This window comes from Abrus precatorius, unplaced genomic scaffold, assembly GCF_003935025.1.
Source record: "Abrus precatorius isolate BTA unplaced genomic scaffold, Abrus_2018 Scaffold3, whole genome shotgun sequence".
NCBI lineage: Eukaryota > Viridiplantae > Streptophyta > Magnoliopsida > Fabales > Fabaceae > Abrus > Abrus precatorius.
The window spans coordinates 7,436,536-7,460,080 of NW_020874373.1; the positions used below are offsets into that span (position 1 = coordinate 7,436,536).

Genomic DNA, 23,545 nt, shown 5'->3' on the forward strand with positions numbered 1-23,545 from the left:
TAGTTCAGTATAATTTTTCATGCACAAAATTTTTACTCCTTCTATGTGCGCTATTAACTATTATCCTAGAATGTAATCATAATTTGGTAAAAAATAATTGAAAAGCATAAAATTAAAATAAAAGATAATGTATACGGTATGTTATAAATTAAGAGAACATCATCTTACATATAAAATAATCATCACTGTTTATTTTATATTAAATATATATAATAGATTATAAAAAAAATATATTTAAAAAGATATAAAAATCTTTTAATTTAAAAAATTATAACTATTAATTTAAAAAATGTATAAAATATTCTTTTAAACTTATAAATACTGTATCAAATTTTAAAATTAAAAGTAATTAATTAAAAATAGATACTCAATTAATAATTAAGTATCATCTACTACAGAAAGCATATCATACAATTCTTTACATGATATAAAGTTAGATCTGGATCCTCTGCAGTTTTGGCTTAAACAAATCTTTTGGTTTAAGACAAAATTACTTTTTATTAAATTCGCTTAAGTAAAATAAAATTTGCTTAAACGAAAACGTACTGTAGCATAATAAACAATATATTTAAAATATTTGATGAGATAAAATATATAAGAGTCTTTAGTAACTAAGCAGTCATTAGTAAAAAATAAAAGTTTCTTGAATTTTTTGCAGTTTAGAAAGGAAGAAGATGAAATTTTAAAATTTTTTGTATTTTTAGCTTAAGTAAAAATTATATTTTTACTAAATTTGTTTAAGTAAATTTTTTTTATTTAAGTTAAAATTACTTTTTGTTAGATTTGTTTAAGTAAAAACGCATTGTAATTTTCGCTAAAACTATGGACAATCTGGATCCGTACAAAATTACTATTTTTGAATACATATTTTCTTCAAAAGATAATGAAATATGCTTTAACGTACGTTTGACATAGGGCATAGCTTTTATTCGAAGATGTAAAGATGCAAAGGACGAGAAAGAAAATCATAAGACAACCTTAGCGGGAATTTTGAATCTGCTTCATTTTAGACGGTCGTATAAACTATACGCTCTTATTTGACGGCAGATTCCAACGCCACGCCTTTAACGGTCATGTGTTCGCCACGGTCCACAGTTCATTTCTTGCCACCTGTAGATATTTCTGACGAATTTCAGTTTTATGGACGTCGTGAGACTTACTGAGACGTTTACGTCAACTATCAAAATTCCTACAAATTAATTTTTTTAATATAATACATAAAAATTATTGATTATCAAAAGCTAAAAAGATAATAATTTAAGTTTATTTCATAAAAGTCTTCAAAATTAATTTAAAAGATAAAATATATTTTAATCAAAATTAAAAATAAGTATCTTATTGTGTTTAATATTAATTGAAGAAATTTAAAAATACAAAACTTTTATTGAATAACAAGAACAAAAAAAAAAACTAATTTAGTTTAATATAATAATTTTTTATTTTAATCTTTATAATTAATTTCAGGTGTTTAATATTTTTTTACATCATTGTTACAGTCAAAGTTTAAAATATAAAAATCTTTTATATGTTAACAAAACATTTTAAAGAATTGTAACATCATCTTAATAGATATGTCCTATGATGTTTGTTGAAAATTATTAAATAGGCGTTTGAAAAATATATGACAAATTTATAAAAATAATTTAAAACTTTGATAAACTAATTTTCTGTTTATTTTGATCAATTTATTAAAAAAAAACTTATTTTCAAGAGATTTTATATTTGAAATTAGGATATAAGTCTCTATGTAATAAGAATTTAATGAATAAGCATTTAATTAAATTGTATCTTCTAAATATATCTTAATGGGACTTTATCAAGTATTTTTAATCACTTTTAAAAAATATACTGAGTGAATTTCTATTTGTATATAGTAAATATTATTTTATTTTTAATTAGAATAATTTCTTAAAAAATAAATGACACATTTAAAAAATAATTGGAACAATCGCGAAATAACAAATCTTATGCCTTATTCCATTTGACTATCACGGATGAACTTTCATGTACTGAAATTATAGTGGCTTCATCAACTCATCTCGTTAAATATAATTCACAATTAACAAACATATTAAGCAATTGTATTTTAAAATACTAAATAAAAATATAAATAAATTCACAAAAAGACGCATCCCACTTCTATTTTGACAACATCTTGTTAAGTATTTAAGCACTAATTATAAGTTCCTCTCTGTAAACTTGCGTTGAATAAAATATTGATTTTTCTTTTTTCCTACAAGAAGGCTTTAAGTAGTGTTTTTTTGCATTGATAATCGTTTAAAGTATTTGAGTTTCTTTTGCCATTTTTATTCGTGGGATGTGGATTTCATATCATTAATTTAAAAAAAAAAATAGTTCACAATTAAAGTACAACTGCTACTATAAACAATGGGTACTTCGCGCGATTAACCGTTTTTAAAATTGAGTTAAGGAATGTGTAATAACTATCGTTATGATTCTCACTGTTAAATCATTAAACAAAGATGCAAAGGCAGTAATAAATTTAGTAATTAGAGCTCTTTTACGAATAGTTAGGACTAATGTTAAAGATATATACGTAAAAAGAAATTATATGTCAGTCTCTCAATAATAAAAAACATTTTTATATATTTATCATCAGAATGATGTTAGCAAAATTGTATTAAGATTTTATTTTTAAGGGAGTTATGTTCCCTTTTTTTTTTACTTGGAGAATTATATTCAGATTTAAAAATAAATATTTACTGATTGTAGATTTCAGTAATTTATACAAACGTTATAAAATCACCATATAAATGTTGCTCAAAATTTTCATATAAATGAGCAACCGCGGGTCTCACTTTAACTATTTAATTAAGACAAATCTTATATTTTAAATTAGAAAATTATGTTATGATAATTTTTTATAAAATAATCATAATCGTTAATATTATATTATTATATATATATATATATATATATATATATAATAGACAGTAATCGTTAATAGTTTATTTTAAAAATATATAATTTTTTAATTTTTAAAATATTCAAATAATCATGATTTAAAAAATATGAAATATTTTTAAAAATTTATTAAAACTATATCAAATACCTTTAATTAATTTATCTGGTGGCCGTGCTTGTTAATTTGAGGCTTTTTTACACAAATAAAATAAAATAAAAATTATTATTTCCTAAATATCCTGAAAAGAAAAAATTACATAAATGTCTTCCATTTTACTTTTGAAATTTTTTATACAAAAGTCGATTTAAATCGACTTCTATTATAGATTTACTTATTTTTATATAAAAGTCAATTTAAATCGACTTTTATTCTGCTTATAAAATTTTTTTACACAGAAGTTGATTTAAATTGATTTCTATTTTATTTTTAAATTTTTTATATAAAATTTAATTTAATTCAACTTTTATTATGGTTTCAAATTTTATTTACACATGATTCAATTTAAATTAACTTTTACTCACACATGAATATCTTTTAGAAAAAATTAATTATAATTAACTTTGTAATGCATAATTAAAGTTGATTAGAAATAAGTCTATTGTAAATAAATAAAAAATTGTCATTTGATGATAAGAAAATTTTGAAATTAAGTGTAAAAATTAGAGTGAGATGATAACATTCATTAGCAATTGCTTTGCACCTCTGTTCTTAAACCTTACAACAAATTTTGATATAATGACATAATGTGCTGCATACAATATGCATGATATGCTGAAAGGATGTCACTTATTCCTTGTAACTTTTAGAGCTAATTTAATTGCATGATAAGGATCGGGCTGAAGCTCAACAAGAGCAAGACAGGAAACCATACAGTCGACGGCTAGCAAGAATAAGGAAAAAAATAGTAAAAGCTCAAGGGATTCATCATGATGGCAAGTACTTCAGCGAAAGCTATTAATTAAAAAAAGACCGGGTAGTAGTAGTTAACCGGAGAGGGAGCAGCTCATCTGTCAGAATTATTTCTAAAAGTTATCATGCAATCAAATTATCTCTAGAAGTTACAAGGAATGAGTGACATCCCTTCAACATATCATGTATATTGTGTGCAGCACATTGTGTCATTATATTAAAATTTGTTGTAAGGTTTAAGAACAAAGGTACAAAGTGATTGCTAATGAATGTTATCAACTCACTCTAATTTTTACACTTAATTTTAAAATTTTCTCATCTTTAAATGATAATTTTTTTTTATTTATAATAGACTTCTTTATAATCAACTTTAATTATGTATTACAAAGTTAATTATAATCGACTTCTTTCTAAAACATATTCTGTGTAAGTGAAAGTTAATTTAAATTAATTCATGTGTAAATAAAATTTGAAACTAAAATGAAAGTTGAATTAAATTAATTTTTATATAAAAAATTTAAAAATAAAATAGAAGTCAATTTAAATCAACTTATGTATAAAAATATTTTAAAAGTAAATCGACTTCTATGTAAAAATAATTAAACCAATAATAAAAGTCGATTTTAAATCGACTTTTATGTAAAAAAAATTCAAAAGCAAAATGAAAGTTGATTTAAATCGATTTTTATTTTAAAAAATTATATTTATAATAGAAGTCAATTTAAATTGATTTATGTGTAAAAATTGTTAAAATGAAAGTCGATTTAAATTCACTTAGGTTATATCGTAATTTTTTTTAGAATATTTAAGAAATAATATTTTTTTATTTTATTTACGTAAAAAAGTCTTAATTTGATTTAAGTAGTTTATTGAAAAAGCTGGTAACAATTAAAGTAAATTATTTCACGCGTCAGCATGCACGCGGCTCGTGAACAACTCATGGGTCTGGAGCAATGATCCAGCCTTTTGTTTTAAATATATTGTTAATATTTACTTTTAGAACTAATTCTAAGTATATATAATATCTACTTATTTAAGTAGAATTGCTTTTAAATTAACGAAGGACACATAATTTAGAAAAAGAAAACAGCATTAAAAATTGTTATTATTGTTTTTTATAATTATAAAAAGCATTTATAGGTTAATAAAATGTGTTATGTTTTGGTTAATTTGATAGTGCAATATGGTTGAGGAAGGAGGCGTTGATGTAGGAAAAATGCAGGTGCGGGTGCAGGAAAAGGTCTGGACCACAGGACAGTGGCACAACTATTTGCCAAAAAGTAGAATAAATGCATAATGTAATAATGAATGGATGACGGTGGCATACTGTGCAAGGGAAACGATCAACAACTTGTGATTGCATTACCATTACCTCAGTTTAGTCTATTTCTATAGATCCTCTAAAATTATGCCAATCAATGTCACGCATGCATCAATATTACCATAAGTTATAATTTTTCTTTTATTTTTTTAGTCTGAATTATAATTTATCTCTTTTAAAGAGTTTGTTAAAAAATATGGTAAAATGAAAAATAAAAGTGCGTCCTGTTTATTTATTTTTTAAATTTTGTTAATTTCAGTTGTTAAAGAATAAATTTAAATATTTATAAATAATTTTTTTTATAAAAAATATACAGTTATTATATTACAGTTATAAAAATATAATAAATATTTTTTTAATAAAATTTTATTATTATTAATTATTTATTCTCGTATTAATAAAATTTTTATTTTTTTACCATAATTTTTTTTTTTGTTATTTGAGTGAGGTAAAATTCATATTAGCAACATAATTTTTTTTCCTTAAAAACATTTTTAAGGCAGTGTTTTGCAGTCGAAGGAGTGTGTTGGATCCGTGACTGTTCGTAAACTCTATTTTTCTTTTGTCCGTTTTGATTTGAAGTCATTCGACAAATGAAATATCTTTCTTGCACTAATCTTTGGTTGGCAGAAAGAACCCCGTGCCTCCATAAAACTTGACTTCACCAATAATTATCTCTAAAATCTCAATGCTTCCTTCTCTGAAAATACCAAACAACACCCTGTTGCTCACTCTCCCCTCTCTCTGTTTTTCATTCAGCAACTTTGTTTGTTGATGTGCTGCAGTGAGTAAACTTCTTTTCTAAGCGATGGAAATCAATTACAGCATTTTATCTCCCTTTTAATTTTAGTTACTAAAAATTTAAAAATACCTTCATTCCTAGAGTACTTGTAAGATGGGTTTTAGATTAGATTATTTGTCGATGAGTTTGTCTACTTCAAGATTTATATAGTTGAGTGATTTACTTCACAATATCTTCACTGTTTTTGTTTCAGATGAAAACTACTTAACCTCGGGGGTGTTATAGACATATGGGGGAAATTTGTTGAATTCAGAGTGTGGCAGTTGACGATTTCCTAAATTTCTCAAAGACATGAGGTCAACTTGCTTTCAGAAGAAATGAAGAACGGGCAGGTTCTCTCCTGTCATATTCCTTTTATGTTGTAACTTACTTTGCAATGTTCGTAATTATTGCCCTATGTCATTTTTTTTATGGCTATACTGCATCTGACCATATGGGTAAGACAAAATTGAGGATGCTAATGCTTGGTGTTGTTCCCTTTAAAATGCTTCTATAACCAGCAAGTTTTGTTCACTCACGGTGATATTTGCTGGTGAAAGGACTGATTTTCCACAAGGAAACTGCTTAATTTAATCAACCAAATGCAGATGATCCATGGATTAATTATGCTCGTAATGTCAAATATGAAGAAAAATATTGGGGTTAATTAATTAACCTTTTATGGATTGGCAGAGCACACAAGAATTACAGTCCCCAGCTCAAGCTTCTCATGATTCCCTGAGTGAACAACCAAACAACCACACCACGGATGCTCCTGTTACAGATTCGGCTTCAGCATCTGCTTCAAGCAATGATAGCAAAAAAGTTTCACGGCAGGATATTGAGCTTGTAAGACAATGACTCAATTCTTGACCTTTTCACTTGCTTTACGTCTTTACAGCATAATTTACAGAAGCCAATTTGGACTAATATATTTTCCCCCCTTTTTGAATAATATTCAAACAATTTTTGTAGGTACAAAATTTAATAGAAAGGTGCCTACAATTATATATGAATAAAGATGAAGTGGTCAAGACGCTCTTGACTCGGGCAAAGATTGATCCAGGATTTACAACTCTGGGTAACCATCTTGAAGTCTCTGTCTTGTCATTTATATGTTTCATTCTAAAAGTAATAAAAATAATATATTGGTTCAATTGTTCAAATTTTTATTCAAATAAAGTGGTTATCTTTTACATGAGTTAATGATGTGGAAATAAACATATTTGATATTTGAGATAGAGACATGTTGCCATTGAAAATAATGGCCTTAGCTGTATTTTTATCTATTTCCCTTTGAAAGTAGATGCCTTCAGATCCTATTGCCTTCTATTTGATGCTTTCTTTTTTATTTTTTCAATTTAGTGTGGCAGAAGTTGGAAGAAGAGAACAGTGACTTCTTCAGGGCCTATTATATCAGGCTAAAATTGAAAAAGCAAATACTTTGGTTTAATCATTTGCTTGAGCATCAGTATCATATGATGAAATATCCCTTGTCTACAAAGGTTCCATTGGCTCCTATACAGAATGGAATCCATCCAATGCCTGGTATGTTCTTGCCTCATATTGTATGACTTATTGTAAACTCTTAAGTTTTCCATGGTGGCAGTTACATTTCCCTTTTTGTGTTATGCAATAATGATTCGGACTATTATTCTTAGTACACTGCTAAATTGCTTGTCAACAACAGTGATCTGACCATGTGTTTCATGGAAAAGGTCTTGATACACACTTCCTCATCCCTATTATGAGGGGAAAAGAAAACAGTGTGAAGATGCACAGGGTTCTTGAAAATTCTTTAAATCCATATGGACTTGATGAATTAATGGTGGGTCTTTGCACAATTGAGCGGCCTTATGTATGTATTGAGCTTAATGTCTAATATAAGTGTAACACTAATGGAACCTCCCTCCCCTTTAAGAACAGTGAATTGCTAAAACAACAGTTCATAACTTGATTGATAGCTGTGTGTTTTTGTATGCCAATTTACTTTTGCTTTTGGCATTAGATCAAGCTTCACCATTTATATTCTTTATTGCTGCATAAGTTCATTTCTTTCAGTTCTTCTCGTCCTTTGCTCTTGTCCTGTAATTCTTCAACACCATTTGTTTGCAGTGCAGTCAACAACCTACCTATGGGATACCCCGTGCTACAGCAGCCTTCTATTTCAGCAGGTGGTCAACCACATCTTGACTCCATTGGTAGTGGTATATCAGGCTGCAATATGGTTAATGGAGTCCCTGCACCAAGCAACTTCCATCCCATTCGGACACATTCTGGGAATGGGTGAGAACCCAACTTCACATGCTTCTTTCATTTCAGTCATTAATTGGCAAGAGTATAATTAAGGTCTTCCTTTTAGGCTCGTTGGGTTTTCCCAATAGCCTTGTGTAGCTGGAATTTATATTTCAGATTTCCTTAAACGTGTAAATGGCTGTTCTGCATTAGTTGTAACTGGTTTTGTCATTGAAATGTTTAGTGACTTGAAATGTGTTAGTTAGTAGTATTTGTAAAATAACGATGGTTTTCTTAGTTTGTATGGGATGCAGTAGTGGTTAGTGGTTACCACACAATATCCAGCATACATTATTTTCCATCTAAATTTGTTTGAGATATAAAAACAACCATGTGTGTTCACTTAACAACTGAAGCAATTCAGCTTTTAACGAGACTTGGCAATTGGCATGCCTACACTTCAAGATCAAGGGGCTCATGCATTCGGGTGAGATAAAAGCTTAAAGTTTTTAGGAGAGTTGGCAATTGATAGAAATAATGGCTTAAACATTCAAATGTGTCACTTTTTGGTGTTTCCATGTTAAACACATTATGCTGGGATTGTTATGGCTGTCATGTACTTAAGTGTTAGTTAAATTGGTGGAATGTGGAACAACTGCTTCCTCTTCCTTGTTCTTAAGTAATTTGGCTGATAGAATAATGGTAGCTGCTTCTTTCCTTGTTGAAGTATGGTGATGGACCACAGTGCTCCGGATATGGCTCCTGTTATTCCACCAACTAGTGCAATGTCATCCTTGTCAGAAATGCCAGTGAGTCCGACATCAGTAGCATCCAGTGGCCATTTTCCCTTCACTCCCTCAGAATTATCAGGAATGGGCACAGATGCATCTGCTCTTGAGACAGCATTTACATCTGATGTGGTAAGCTCTGTAGGACTGCAACTTGCACCAGATAATGGCACGGGGATTTCCAGATCCCTGGATCAAATTCAGTGGAATTTTAGTCTGTCTGATCTAACAGCAGATTTGTCAAACTTGGGAGGTAAATATTTCTTTAAATATTTTTTAGATCCATTTTTTGATATATAATCCAAGTGTAATCAGAGGCCATCTGGAAGTTAAGTTGTTTGAGATTTACAGCTTTTGACGATTTTGGGACCTTTGGCTTCTGTTGTAATTTTTCCCTTCTTTTTAAATATTTACCTATTAGTTACTAGAGGCACCAATGAGAAGGCTGATTGTATAGTTTTAAGCTTTGTGAAAAAGTGTAAAGGTAGATACAAAAGAACTTTGAAGGAAATTATTAATATCATGATAAATATTTCTAAAAATTTAATTTTTGACTAAGTTCAATAATGATGTATGATCTATATAACTGACTTGACTTGCTGGTATTTGTTAAATGTTTACTTATTTTGGACATCTTCATTCTTTGTTTATGAATAATCTTTCTATGCAGATCTAGGAGCTCTAGGAAACTATCCTGGTTCACCATTTATGCAATCCAATTCAGATATTATGCTTGAATCATCGGATCAAAAGGACATAGGTAAAAATGCATATGAATGTGTCTCAGTATCTTTTTCCATTTTTTAATCTTAAATTTTAATACATTTGGTGAATAATACTGGCCGAAATAGATTCAGATGACAATCAGCTGAATCTACTAAATTCTGAACCTCCACAAAGTATATACGTACCCTGGGTAATTCATGGGCAAACAGTAAAGTCAATGTTTGCATTAAAAGAAATGTTAGACTTTTCTTACACGCTTAGTTTACAGTCATGAATGACTGCAGAATATATATCTAGAACCTAGAATGTAGACTTTATACTTTTATAAAATCTGGTTAGAGGCAAACGTTGAAATAAATCGAACGACAAATATATAATGTGAAATAGTTCACAAAGAAATTGAAATCCCAAAAATTAGGTTAATGGGAGAGCATACAAAACCATGAAGAATTGGATAATATAGAGAAGATTTTCATTAACAGGATAGAAATGAAAATATTAAGCCAGAATAAAATTAACAATGATGTAAAAAATTTAGATAGTTATCTTCTTTTGTCCACCTCCGACACATGCTTCCTTGCGGTGAAGCAGGCCAAGTGCCTGGGTTCTGATTGATTGCATGCTTTTGCATCAATAAATGAGCTGTGGCATAAAGTTCAATTTGTAAACCTATATCTTACAGCACACGATTACGAATGATTAAAACCGGCAGGTATATATCATTTTTTTTAATAAATAAAAGTTAACATGTTATGGGCTCCATTTCAACTTGCATTTTGATGGATGTTGATTTACTTAATTTGCTAAATAATAGTGTACATAAATGAATAGAAATGATTGTTGCTTTTTAAGTTTGCGATGTTAGTGGTTTCTGTTTTCAATGGTTAGATTCTGAAGGTTCTAGTTTGATTGTAACAAAGATGGCTTTGGTATTATTTCAGTGGACGACTTCTTTGTCAATACAGATCCCCGAGGCTCTCAGTCAGACGAGGAGAAATCATAAGTGAAGTTGAAGCAAGTTATGTTTCACGTTAAAATTGGTAGGTTAGGTGAAAAACTTAGGATCAATAAATGTGTCGTCTAGGATGCTCAGCACGAAGATGGAAAACGTCGATTGTTAGCTGAAGTAGTAATCTTTTGATTTTATAATTTTTATTTTATTTTTGAGAATGTGCTATTTGGAAATGTTGGGCGGTGTGTTTGGGATATAATGGATGCAATTTGGATTTATATTCGTTGATCCGTGTCAACATAAAGGTTGACGTGATTGTAACAGTGTTCCACTTTACATTACTCATGAGAACGGACAGAATTATTATTCTTCAGTGCAAAATAACATTACTATGTGGAGACGATGTGAAGTTGCAATTCTTGTCTGTCGTAGGATACAAGAGGTTTTGTTTATTATATACACATAATATGAAAGAAATTCGCATGTTTGTTTGGTAGTCCGTGTTGTATACTGAGACATCTAAACTCCAAGATGTTGGTGTCGTTCACTGTGTACAAATTTTTGGTATAGGGGATGATATCCCATTCTAAGATTAGCTGAGATGTTACATTGCTTCACTCAACTAATTTTGTGATGTTTTATAATTATATATTTATAAATTTATAATGTTTTTTTATGATGTTATTATCAAAATTATATCTTATTATTTTAATGTATTCGTAAGTTTATTAATTTTGGATTAATTTAAAATTGTTCTTATATATCACATTTTCCTATATTATATAACTTTTATATTTTATATGAAAAATAAGTTTTAATAAAATATTTAGTCACCACCTTTTAACTAAATAAATAATTTACAAATAAAGATACAAAATCTAAGTCATTCAGTACCAATTAAATACTTTCTATCAAAATAGATTAAATTTAATTTTATATCATATCTAAACCGATATACCTCAAACTATAATGCAGTTTTTTTTTAATAAAAAAAATGAATTCAAATCTTACCACAAACCCTACTAATTCCAAATTAATCTAATCACTCCCTCAAAGTCTTTTTACCATTAATCCAGTTACCTTGCCAGAATAAAATTGTTTTGACATTTCCCATTTCCAAGTACATGATAGATTTGATTTGTCAAATTAACAGGTTTGCCATTTCCACAAAAGTGAAGTTGACCCGGGAGTCCTTGTGTCCATCAACTAACCTTGTGAGAACACGTACCCTTAGCGCTTCAAGTTGAGTGAAAATCACCCCAATAGAAATTTAACACTTACAATCTCAAGTCATTTCCAAGACCTTTCCCTTTTTAATTCTTTTTAAAATCCACAATCTATAGTTGTATTAAAATCATCTAGCCTTCATATACGTGTTAACTTCTGGAGCTATTGGTTTCCCACTCAAAAACTATAATCATAGCATTTTTGGAAATTTATTATAAGGTAATGACATTTTCATGGGATAATTATTTTGTCTTTTGCCTGTCTTTTTTGTATAGAATACTTTCATATAATTTTTTTATACGAAATAATATAGTTAAGATAATTAGTTCTCTTTGAATCTTTAAATAACATATAAATTAAATCGTTTTTTTAAAGCTCGATATATTGTGATAAAAAAAATTAGACAAAAACAATCATCTAAATAATAAGCAAACAAAAGTGTTATTTAATTTGAAAATGAGTGCGAGGAATTTAGTATGTGACACTTGTTCGTATTTTATCAAATCGATATAAAATAAAAAATTTGAAAAAAAAAGGAAATTTGGTGATAATCGAATATGGCAGTGCTTATACAATTTCGTCGGTCAATCCATGCAATTAATTTTCGTACTATCGAGCATTATAAGCAAATGATATTTAAAATCATTATTGGATCTTTTTAATGCAATCTATTATTATAACTAATGTTTCATATAAACTTTTAGTATCTACTTCTCTCTTTTTTAGGAAAATGAAAATTATTATCACTGTGTGTCTTATCATTACCTGTTTTTTTTTTCTGTTAAATTCCCGCTGCTGAAAATTAAATTTATATTTTTTTCGATGAATTGAACTGAATAAATTTATACATTTTTTCAAAATCTATTTGTTGCTTTCAACTAGACCACCTTTATCTTATTTAAAAGACCAGGTTTCTTGCGTTTTATTTTTTTGAAAAAATATTGTTATTTCGTTATCTTTAACACTTGATCAAATATTTAAAACTTTGTGCTTTCCGTGCCTGAATTTTCTAGGAGAGTAGGGTAATAGTTCATATTATATACTATAATTCAACAAGAAATGTGTCGTATTTCATTTTCATATTGCGCTGTTTTTGCATGAGCTGGCGTGACTTGACTCTTCTAACGGCGTCGACTTGGTCTTTGTTCTTCACTCCCACTTCTTCCATGTTTTTTCTCATTCTCTCTCATTAACACAACAACAAAATGCCCCCATCATTTCATTTATCATTCTGTGAACTCTGAAGCCTGCAACGCTCCTTCTGACAATAGCGACACTGCATGTAACTTTCCATATTTATTAAGTTGCTGTTTCCTTTTCCTTTTATGAAAAACACATTTATATTTAACTACCTTTCCACTTTTTGCAACTTTATGTTGATGTTTGGCCTTCTTCACTGAACTGAGTTTGATGTTTCACGTATGAGAAAAACCCAACTCATGACTTTTCTGATTGTTTATTGTATACATAATACATGTCTTCCTGTTTGCTGCCTGCACTGAAGTTCCTTCTGATTGATTCACTTTGTTCCTATTAACCTGCTAGTTACTTGTTTATCCTTTTTGGTTCATCTTATTTTTTATCATTGGTCCTTATGAGATGGATAGTTTCGGATGGTTGTTCTAGTGTCCCCACGTCTTTTTCTCTCTTAAAAATTTGGCGCGTCCTTTGGTTTGTTTATCTATAAAATTCATTTCTGACCCTGGTTGAGGTTGGTTGGTTGGCATGGTGCGTACTTGACCCTTTGGAGAATGACTTGACTTGAATTTAAATATGCTTGGTGGATATATTTTGTAACTTTAATTAACTTATATTATTGTTAAACAATTCATTGACTCTTTCCTATTCTAGTTACATTCCCACTACTTTAACTCCGGGAAGGCGAAAATAAGTTTCTTTTGATGTTATATTTTTCAGGCCTGAATCTTCTCCTTCTGCAAAGCTTACCCCTTCTCATTGAATGCTGAAGTAGTGTAATCATGAATGCAAAGGGACATAAATTTGTGAGGTGAGGTTACTCGGTCCTGCTGTTGCTGAATATTTCTTAATATTTCTACTGATGATATGATTTTTGAAATTGTTGGAAACTAACATGTAACTGATATATACATACTAAGTCTGAATTTCTCTCCATCCAGATTTGAGGACTGGAAATCAGAGTCATCTTTTAGTACAGAACAGGAAGATTCTGTTAACAATGGTCATCACAAAAGAAAAGGTAGACCAAGTGTGAGTGCTGTTTTGAAGAGTATTGGAAGAAGACTCGACAATGGGTCGAAGAAAATGAAAAACTTGAGAAGACCTTCAGCTGTTCATCCTCTAAGTGATGGACAAAAAAATCTGCTTCCTAGGAACAAAATTCTTGATCCACAGGGTCCAATCCTTCAGAAATGGAATAAAATCTTTGTGCTAACATGTGTGTTGGCAGTTTCTGTGGACCCTCTCTTCTTTTACATTCCAGTGATCGATGACAAAAGCAAATGTCTTAATCTGGATGGAACATTGCAGATCACTGCCAGTGTTCTTCGCACCTTCTTTGATCTTTTCTACATTCTTCGCATAATCTTTCAGTTTCGGACAGGGTTCATTGCCCCTTCTTCTCGTGTTTTTGGAAGGGGAGAGCTCATTAATGATCCTGTGGCTATAGTGAAAAGATACTTAACTTCACACTTCATCATTGATATTCTATCAATTATTCCACTTCCACAGGTATCTCCCTCTTAAATTCGTAGTTATATATATTTATTTTCCAAGGATTAGTAGCCAAAACAAAGGCATTTGTATATCAATGTTTTTCAGTTCAATTAGATGTGAAAGACATAATAAGTTACAGTTCCAATATTAGAACATAAAAAAATTAGACAACATACGTGACATTGAATGTAATTATTTTTATCTTTCACCAACTTTCATCTATTCCGTATACTCACTTCTCAAAAAAAAAACGAAAAAACCTCAAAATGAAAAACAACTTTTTGTTGTCCCAATTTTGCCTTGAAACACATTTTCCTGATAGAACTGTACTTCGATTTTGTGTTTGACACTTCAGGTGATTATTTTAGCCATAAATCGAAACCTCAAAACATCATATCCATTTGTAGCAAAGGATCTGTTGAAGTATTCAGTATTGATCCAGTATGTGCCAAGACTTTTGCGGATCTATCCACTATTCCAAGAAGTAACTAGAACCTCTGGCATATTGACTGAGACAGCATGGGCTGGAGCTGCTTATAATCTTTTTCTCTACATGCTAGCAAGTCATGTAAGCATTTGATTTCATTGCTTATTCAAGTCCACTTTATGTGTGTTCCTAGATAGTTATCATTATCATGCTAAGTCACGATCACCAAATACATGTGGCTTACCAGATGGTTGGAGCTACCTGGTATCTGCTTTCGGTGGAGTCAGAGGTGCGGTGCTGGCGCAGATCTTTGAAGAATGCTTCACTCTTTCGAGCAGAATACTTGAGCTGTGTAGACCGTGATAAAAATGTCTTTCCAGTTCTCAATACAACTTGCCCTTTCATTGACCCTGATGAAATTAAAGACAAAAACACCTTCAATTTTGGAATATTTTTTGATGCTCTAGAATCAGGTGTGGTAGAATCAGCAACAGATTTTCCTCAGAAGTTCTTCTACTGCTTTTGGTGGGGTTTGCGCAATTTAAGGTTGGTCAACAATCTTCTATGTTCCTGTCTTCTTATATATGCAAATGCAGTGTTTGTAACATCTTATAGCAAGGAAATATTATTGCAATTTATTAGAAGATGGATTAAAAGCATGACAAGTTAAAAATGTCACCTTTTGCAGTTCTCTTGGACAAAACCTCAAGACAAGTACTTATATGGTGGAGATATTCTTTGCTATCTTCATTGCCATCTTTGGATTGGTTTTATTTTCGCTACTTATTGGAAACATGCAGGTAATTTAGTTGTTGACGGGCCAAGTTCAAGAATTGTTTTTTTCAAAAAATAATGAGCATACCCCGATGAAGCAATGTATATTGCACTGCCCTATCTCTACTGTTGATTTAAATATTTATACCAAGAAGTTATAATAGAAAAATTCTTCCTTTTATAGGTTGCTAAATTACAATTTACTCACTTGTGATTTAGGACATGCCCACCTAACATTTGAAAAGTTAGTTTATTATGCAACATTAGTTAGTGTTGAATATTGTTACAGAAATATCTGCAATCTACAACTGTTAGACTGGAAGAGATGAGAGTGAAGAGAAGGGATGCTGAACAGTGGATGTCCCACCGTATGCTACCTGAGAACTTGAAGGAAAGAATTAGGCGGTATGAACAGTACAAATGGCAAGAAAATAGGGGTGTGGAGGAGGAGGCATTAATTCGTAACCTTCCTAAAGATCTTAGAAGGGACATAAAGCGTCACCTTTGCCTAGCTTTAGTTAAAAAAGTGGGTATCATCCAAAATCCATAATCATGTCACCCCATCTAATTATTATTATTATGATGATGATCTAACTACAGTGTAATGAACATTTTGATGTTCTTATTGCATGGTTTAGGTGCCAATGTTTGAGAAAATGGATGAGCAGTTGTTGGATGCAATGTGTGACAGGCTGAAGCCAGTCCTTTATACTGAGAAGAGCTACATAGTTCGTGAAGGAGATCCAGTTGATGAGATGCTTTTCATTATGCGTGGAAAAGTTTCTACTATGACAACAAATGGTGGAAGAACTGGTTTCTTCAACTCCTTATTTCTCATGGCTGGTGACTTCTGTGGAGAGGAGCTTCTGACATGGGCCTTGGATCCCAACTCCTCCTCAAATCTACCCATTTCAACTAGGACTGTTGAAACCATTTCAGAAGTTGAAGCCTTTGCTCTCATGGCTGATGACTTGAAGTTTGTTGCTTCCCAATTTCGACGTCTTAACAGCAAACAGCTACAACACACTTTTAGGTAAGCCTTCATTCATATCATGTTCATTTCTCTCTTTCCCTCTTTTGATGATGCATAATTACATTTTGTGGAACACTGCGCAACAATAGGACACAAGGTGCGAATATATTTCAAAACTGTTTTTTTGCGTTAAAAAATAAAAACTAAAATAAATTTTTTATTAAAAAATATAATATATAATGCTATTAGTACGTTGAATTTCGCAATGTTTTATTATTTTCAATAAAAACTTAAAATATGAGTTTTTATTGTGTCAGGACATACTAGAAAAATGGAATTCAAAAACCATAAATTATGTTTAGGTTCTGACTGTTGAGATTAATTTGCTTATTTTAACATCAGATTATAAACACATTAGCAATAGCAACATTTATAAAAACTATAGGACACCAATCTTATTATACAATTCTTTGTTTTTCTAATGAAGAAAAAAGAAAAGAAAAGTTCATTACCTCATCAATTAATTGAGCAATGCGGTTGTGTTATTTCCATGCAGGTTCTATTCCTCACAGTGGAAGACATGGGCTGCATGTTTCATACAAGCAGCTTGGCGTAGATATTGGAAAAAGAAGACAGAGAGATCATTGAGTGCAGAAGAAGAGAAGCTACAAGATGCATTGGCAAATGAGGATGGGTCTCCTCTAAGCCTTGGTGCAACCATATATGCATCAAGGTTTGCTGCTAATGCATTACGAAACTTGAGAGAAAATATCAGACACAACACAATGCCGCAAAGACTACTACCCCTTTTGCCTCCAAAGCCAGCTGAGCCAGATTTCACTGATCAAAAACACTAGGGGATAGGGGTGCGGGTGTTCTAATGCATGCAAGTTCAATTTTAAATACAAACCAAACTTGCGTATCCCTACTCCATAGCTATTCTGTGTGCCTATGTAACATGAGATGAGAAGGTTGCTTAAGAATTCCTTCAACAACCCTATGTGGATATATATGTAGTGACCAGAAAAGGCTTAGATGAAGTGTAATTTTGTATTAAAATATTTATGAGGAATAGATTATTAATGTAATTAATACAAATTACAAATTTAAATAATAATTTATTAATTTAAAATATTTAACTTTCATTTTATAATTTTGTGTCAACTTATTTTATTTTAGAGTTTAACTTTAATATAGTTGGTGTAAAGATTTTTATAATATTAATTAATTAGAACATATGATAAATATGATATTTAAATTAATTAATACAAAATTAACAATTTCGATTAATACGAGAGTCTATGATCATATAAAAAATTATACTATTAATATTTTTTAATTGAATTTTTATTTTAAAGGCTGTATAATACGATGGTATACATTTTGAATCGATGATACACAATCAATGACTGCATTATTTATGATCTCTAGTTTAATAATAATTAAAATCAAAACCAAAATTAAGATCCAATTTTAAAATTACAGAATAATGATAAAAACTTAGTTTGTATTTTAAATTAATTAGGTGTAGAGTGTAGATTCTCACTTTATCAATTTCCACAGTCGCCCAAAACATTACCGCATCTGCATCTCTCTCTCTCTCTCTCTCTCTCTCTCTCTCTCCAATTTCCCCAAACCCTAATTTCTGAAATTTCCCCAAATTGACATTCTCGTATCGCTGCGTGTAATTCTTCTCGAAATCTGGAATTGGAGAATGGAGCAGAACAAGGGCAACAAGATGTACAACCTGTTCGTGAAGCACTTGGACGGGAAAACCCTAACCCTAACATTCCCCTCTCCGATCCTACACGCGAATTCCATTAAGGATCGCCTCTTCGAACTCACCGGAATCCCCATCCAACATCAGCGCCTCGTCACCGGTTGCCGCCACCTCAACGACGAGAAATCGGTGATCCAGTGTTCGCCGGAGGACGGCAACATCTTCCCGTCGGTTCGGCTGCTGTTGCGGTTGAAAGGAGGGAAAGGAGGGTTCGGGTCGCTGTTGCGCGGGGCGGCGACGAAGGCGGGGCAGAAGAAGACGAACAATTTCGACGCGTGCAGAGATATGAGTGGACGGAGACTGAGGCACGTGAACGCGGAGAAGAGGTTGGAGGAGTGGAAGGCTGGGGAAGAGGAGAGAAGGCTGGAGAAGGTGGCAGAAGATTTTCTGAAGAAGCAGATGAAGAAGGGTAAGAAGGGCGTTGGTGATGGCGAGGCTCACAAATACGTTGCTAAATACAGGGAAGAATCTGAACGTTGTGTTGCTGAGGTTGCCTTGTCCGTTAAGGAGGCTCTCAGTTGTAAGCGTAAGAGCCCTTCACAATCTTCTTTACCCCATGATGCCAAGAAGTTTAAGATTTGGTAAGTTAAGTCATCTGCTTTGTGTTTTTATTTTTAACATTTTTTTACGTATAGGAATAATATATATAGGTTTTGTGTAAGTTCTCTGATTGTGAGTGACACGTGAAGTGTTTTGGATGGAATATTGTTATGTGGTTCCTTGATTACATTTTGGGTTGTTGATGATTGTTTGTTTACATATGAATCACTGTTGCACAATTGTAAAGGTGTTTTAATTGATATTGGTGTTGATTGGATATTGTAGGATGGGGAAGAGGAAACTGAATGAAAGTGATAGTGATTATTCCGACGATGATGATGACGGGGAAACTGAAAAGTCAGTTCTGTTAAGTGGCCAGAATGAGTCGGAGTCAAATAAGGCTGAAGGCAGTTTGGGCTCGGTGACTGGTGGGAAACGAGATGGAGACTCTTCTGGTGCTGGCTCGTGTGAAAGTGGGTCTGAAGAAGAGAAGGAAACTGTTGGATTGCAGAGCAGTGAAAGTGTTGTGGCCGAACCTGTGATAAATGATGAGATAATGGAGGCTACTGCTCTGCCTTGTTTGGAGTCAGTGCTTTCTGGAATTAATGCTGAAGATAATGGAAATCAGGATTGCGATGGAGGTGTGGCTGACAAGTTTGTTGGTGCTGTCAGTCAAGCCTCAAATGTTACAATCTCTGAAACTGTGGTTGATGCAAGCAAATCTAATGATATGGAAATTGATGGATCTCTTGAGCATAAAGCAGCAGTCCATGAAGAAAGCTCTCCAAGCACTAGCATTCCTGCATTGGAGGAGCCTCTGAATTTTGATGCTTTTAATTCAGCTGCAGAACTTGAGGTATGTTTTCAGTAACTTATCCACTACTTCTGTCTGTCAGTCTGTGTGCTGCTGCCCTTTGCCTTTGCTATTCCGTATCATATGCTCTACGTAGTTTATATCTTGAGTTTGATTTGATAAATCTACTCTTACATAACTGATGCAAGTAGGGACTATTAAGTAACTATTATTCTTATTAGTCCTACTGATGTTTCGATTTTTGGAAGTAATTTTTTTTACATATAACAAAATGTCAAGGGACAAACTGGTAGTTATTGAGATGCTTCAAAAGATGTGACAAATCATCTAATTTATGAACTAGATCCACTAGTCAAGTACCATATAATTAGCATCTGAAGTTTGATTTATCTCTGGTTGCTATGGTCATGGCAGGTTCTAGGCTTGGAAACGTTGAAGTCTGAACTGCAGTCACGTGGGTTAAAATGTGGAGGCACCTTGCAGGAGCGTGCTGCCAGGCTTTTTCTTTTAAAATCGACTCCCCTGAATAAACTTCCAAAGAAGCTGCTTGCAAAGAAATGAAAAGTACTTTGAGATACATCTATCTCTGAAGCAGTTCCTTCTCTGTACAGTACTTAATAACTATTTGTACGTTTTTGTTTAGGAGTCAGTTGTATCCTCTGGCTTGGGAACTGACTAATGCACGTCTTTTTTGTTCGTTTGTGTTCATCGTGGGATGTATTTGATGTAATAATTCCATAACCAGCAGCCAAAGGAAGTTAAACAGTGTATAACCCAAAGCATTATACATTATGAGCAATTCCAATTTTCGTCTTGTTAGATTAGGAAATGAGCAGCAGTTAGTATTGCTGTTCTTATTTTATTTTATTCAATTATTACAACCCACGTTAAAATAAATTCACAATAAACACATTTAAGTCATACAAATAATGATACATATTCCTAAGCCTTGGAGTGTGATTTACAAACGAGAGCAGCTAGAATTCTCGTACAGCGCTTAATGGGTAAATTCATAATCAATCAAGGGTCACACTACTGGACACAACTGGAACAGTAGAAGAAGGAGATGGAGAGTTGCGGCAAAGGGGGCATGTAGTGTTCATCCGAAGCCATTCATCTATGCAATCTGCATGGAAGCAGTGTGCACATTCTGGAATGCATCTGATTGTGTCTTTTGTTTTATACTCTGACAGGCATATCGTGCAACATCCATCGTTGAGTCCTGGCAGTCTTCGGCTCTCCCCTAATACTAACTTCTGGTAAGACTCAATTGTAAACTCATCAAGCCCCATCCGGGTAATGGCAGGTATTTCAGTTGCTGCTGACCTCTGTGCTGCAGCAATTCTGGGGCTAATGCCTCTGTTGTACTTTAAGCACGCGAAGCATGTCATCCCAATAGCACAGATGATAGCTGGTCCAGCAATGGATAATGTGATGATTCCAAAAACTCGAAGACCGTGTTGTGAACGACCTGAAAATTGAAGACTATTAAATAGAGTAAATTCAACAGCAAGTTGACCTACATTTAAATTACACCTGATATTATCTTAGTTTTCAAATAATTTTATTCATCAAATCAGTTCTTTAAAAATTTAAAAACATCATCTTTTTAAAGATTGTTATCAAATTAATTCTATAAAAAACACTAAATTAACGTTCTAACTTTTTTTCTAGTTTTTGTTTGAGTCCTTTGCAAGTAGAGAGTACCACTTGGTCTACCTTTTCTTTTGTGATGTCCAATAAATATCTTAGGTTTAATTGCTACCCAAAATTTTTAAAAATTAATCACGTAATTTTGAAGGATCAACTTGACTTAATGTTAATCCAATTAAACGTAAAGATGATGCACATTACCACTTCACCATCTGCTCTATCAGTAGGCATGATATGACTTTCCATTTTCAATTTGCAGTTTGCACGCAAGGCACTGACTTCACTATTTTTTTTTTATTGATTTTCGCCATTAGTTGTTTATGAGTTCGCCATTAATTTAGTTCCAACAAGTAAACCAACTGTTCAGGTCAACAGACATAAACAAAAAAAATCGTATGATTATGGCTACTGAGATCAAAACATTGACTTTAATTTTTCCTCTTATATTTTAGTCAAAAACTAATTTTTCTAACAATTCCTTGTGTGTCAAGATTATGGCCCACCTAAAAGTAGCAGATCCATTAAGAAAACGAACAAGTCAGTGGCTCCTCGTTTCATTTAAAAGTTTTGATCATCAAGTTTGTAACTAAGCAAATGAGTTAACATACGGAAAAAAGCATATTAAAAATTAAATAACATGTTTACCCGTTTGGTAATCAAAGAAACACTGAACTTGACTACTGTTTATGCTCTCAAATCCACACATGGCCTCTTGTGCTTCGCAATATCTACAATCAGGTGCATACCATGTTAATTGAAGATCTTCAGTAAGGTCATCTTTGAAATTTTCCACATATTGTCTTGGCCTTGCAATTGCAACTGAGAGCTTCTTAATAACAGAGCAAGAACCCCGCAATGAATTGGTCAAGTTCACTGAAGGAATAGCAGACACGAAAGATGTAGAATTGCTAAGACAATCAATGGGAATGAATTGTGAACCTGTGACTGTGTTTTGAGTTGGGCAGCTTAAGAAGGTGTAGTTATGATCAAAAGCGGCAATAAAGGGAGAACCTGAAAGATTGAGACTTAGAAGACGTTTTGGAAGGCAATTATGAGGGTCATACACTTGTATCTGTTGTCTGAAGTAATCAATGTTGCGGACATAGAATTCTCCCGCATATGGAAGCGTTAGAACTGTTTTGCTATCATTAGTACATGTTAATTTGAAACCAGGGTACCCACAATAAGGTCGTTGCTCACCTAATTGAAAAGGGAAACGAATAAGGATGTCATTGTCGCTGCACCATGAAAATTTGCAATCATTTGAGGCATATATGACATGAAAAATGATGAAGAAATGGAAGAAGTGGACCTTCAAGATGTCCATTGCTTTTCAGATGAACAAATTTGCTTTGGGAAGGGACCAAGGACCAGCTTATAAAAGAAGAATCCGGAGTTTGAAAATCATCCGTCCAATTTAAAAATGCAATTCTGAAAGTCAGATGATATAATATATTGGTGTAGTGTAATGAAGATGTTGAAGGAGTGATTTATTTAAGGCAGCTATGTGCAGAATTAGTGTCCCAAATGTCCTTGTTTGTCATGTCAGCATATCCAGCAATTATTTAAAATTATTTTGCTATTTTGCGCCTCATATTGGGCAATTAGAATATCCCAATGATCGTTGAATTATTCTTCTTCAGCTTTTAATAGTTTAACGGTTACATACTACGTAAACCATCCTGTTTCAGGGAAGTGGATGTTACTCCATAAAACGTCCTATTATGATACTAAGTTGGCCCCCATCATCAAATTCATTTCAAATTTTTATTGTAGGGTGAATGGTTTTTAATCATCATAGACTTTGTCGAAGAGATGTTCTTGCGTTTTTAATTTCGCAAAGCATTTCCTCACCCAATAAGTAAAATACTCGATCCCTTTAAATATTATGCATTAAAACAAAAATTTCCCCCAAGTCCAACCACATTTTTTAATACACAGTTTGAAATCAAATTCGAAGTCACATGCTTGAAGGACTCAATCGCCTTCTACTGAATCTAACATGGTTTCTTTTTCTTTTCTTTT

At 32.0% G+C, this 23,545-nt stretch overlaps 4 protein-coding genes across 7 annotated transcripts; 3 read left to right on the plus strand and 1 right to left on the minus strand.

Annotated features, from left to right (window-relative positions):
- Positions 1 to 5,652: 5,652 nt before the first annotated feature.
- Positions 5,653 to 11,041, plus strand: LOC113861892. 4 transcript variants are annotated; one of them, XM_027494987.1, is made up of 9 exons: positions 5,653 to 6,046; positions 6,152 to 6,290; positions 6,631 to 6,786; positions 6,913 to 7,018; positions 7,303 to 7,485; positions 8,058 to 8,223; positions 8,900 to 9,213; positions 9,631 to 9,720; positions 10,628 to 11,041. In XM_027494987.1, the coding sequence occupies exons 2-9, from the start codon at positions 6,276 to 6,278 to the stop codon at positions 10,687 to 10,689; spliced, it is 1,092 nt and encodes a 363-aa protein (XP_027350788.1). In that variant the 5' UTR covers positions 5,653 to 6,046; positions 6,152 to 6,275; the 3' UTR covers positions 10,690 to 11,041. The 4 variants fall into 4 exon arrangements, with proteins under 4 accessions (XP_027350788.1, XP_027350790.1, XP_027350787.1 ...); XM_027494989.1 differs by having other exon boundaries at positions 5,653 to 5,940; positions 7,303 to 7,489; positions 8,053 to 8,223; XM_027494986.1 differs by having other exon boundaries at positions 5,654 to 5,940.
- Positions 11,042 to 13,026: 1,985 nt separating this feature from the next.
- LOC113861752 (cyclic nucleotide-gated ion channel 1-like) lies at positions 13,027 to 17,665 on the plus strand. Its single transcript, XM_027494768.1, has 9 exons — positions 13,027 to 13,169; positions 13,783 to 13,873; positions 14,004 to 14,574; positions 14,915 to 15,127; positions 15,234 to 15,532; positions 15,675 to 15,786; positions 16,050 to 16,286; positions 16,399 to 16,793; positions 17,290 to 17,665. Exons 2-9 carry the CDS (start codon positions 13,845 to 13,847, stop codon positions 17,588 to 17,590), a joined length of 2,157 nt encoding a protein of 718 aa, XP_027350569.1. The 5' UTR covers positions 13,027 to 13,169; positions 13,783 to 13,844; the 3' UTR covers positions 17,591 to 17,665.
- A 627-nt stretch (positions 17,666 to 18,292) lies between these two features.
- On the plus strand, positions 18,293 to 21,399 carry LOC113861918 (replication stress response regulator SDE2). Its single transcript, XM_027495026.1, has 3 exons — positions 18,293 to 19,094; positions 19,339 to 19,909; positions 20,282 to 21,399. The coding sequence occupies exons 1-3, from the start codon at positions 18,448 to 18,450 to the stop codon at positions 20,426 to 20,428; spliced, it is 1,365 nt and encodes a 454-aa protein (XP_027350827.1). The 5' UTR covers positions 18,293 to 18,447; the 3' UTR covers positions 20,429 to 21,399.
- LOC113862082 (putative RING-H2 finger protein ATL21A) lies at positions 20,884 to 22,847 on the minus strand. The gene is made up of 2 exons (XM_027495230.1): positions 22,166 to 22,847; positions 20,884 to 21,338 (listed from the first exon to the last, which is right to left on the minus strand). The coding sequence occupies exons 1-2, from the start codon at positions 22,845 to 22,847 to the stop codon at positions 20,884 to 20,886; spliced, it is 1,137 nt and encodes a 378-aa protein (XP_027351031.1).
- Positions 22,848 to 23,545: the final 698 nt, after the last annotated feature.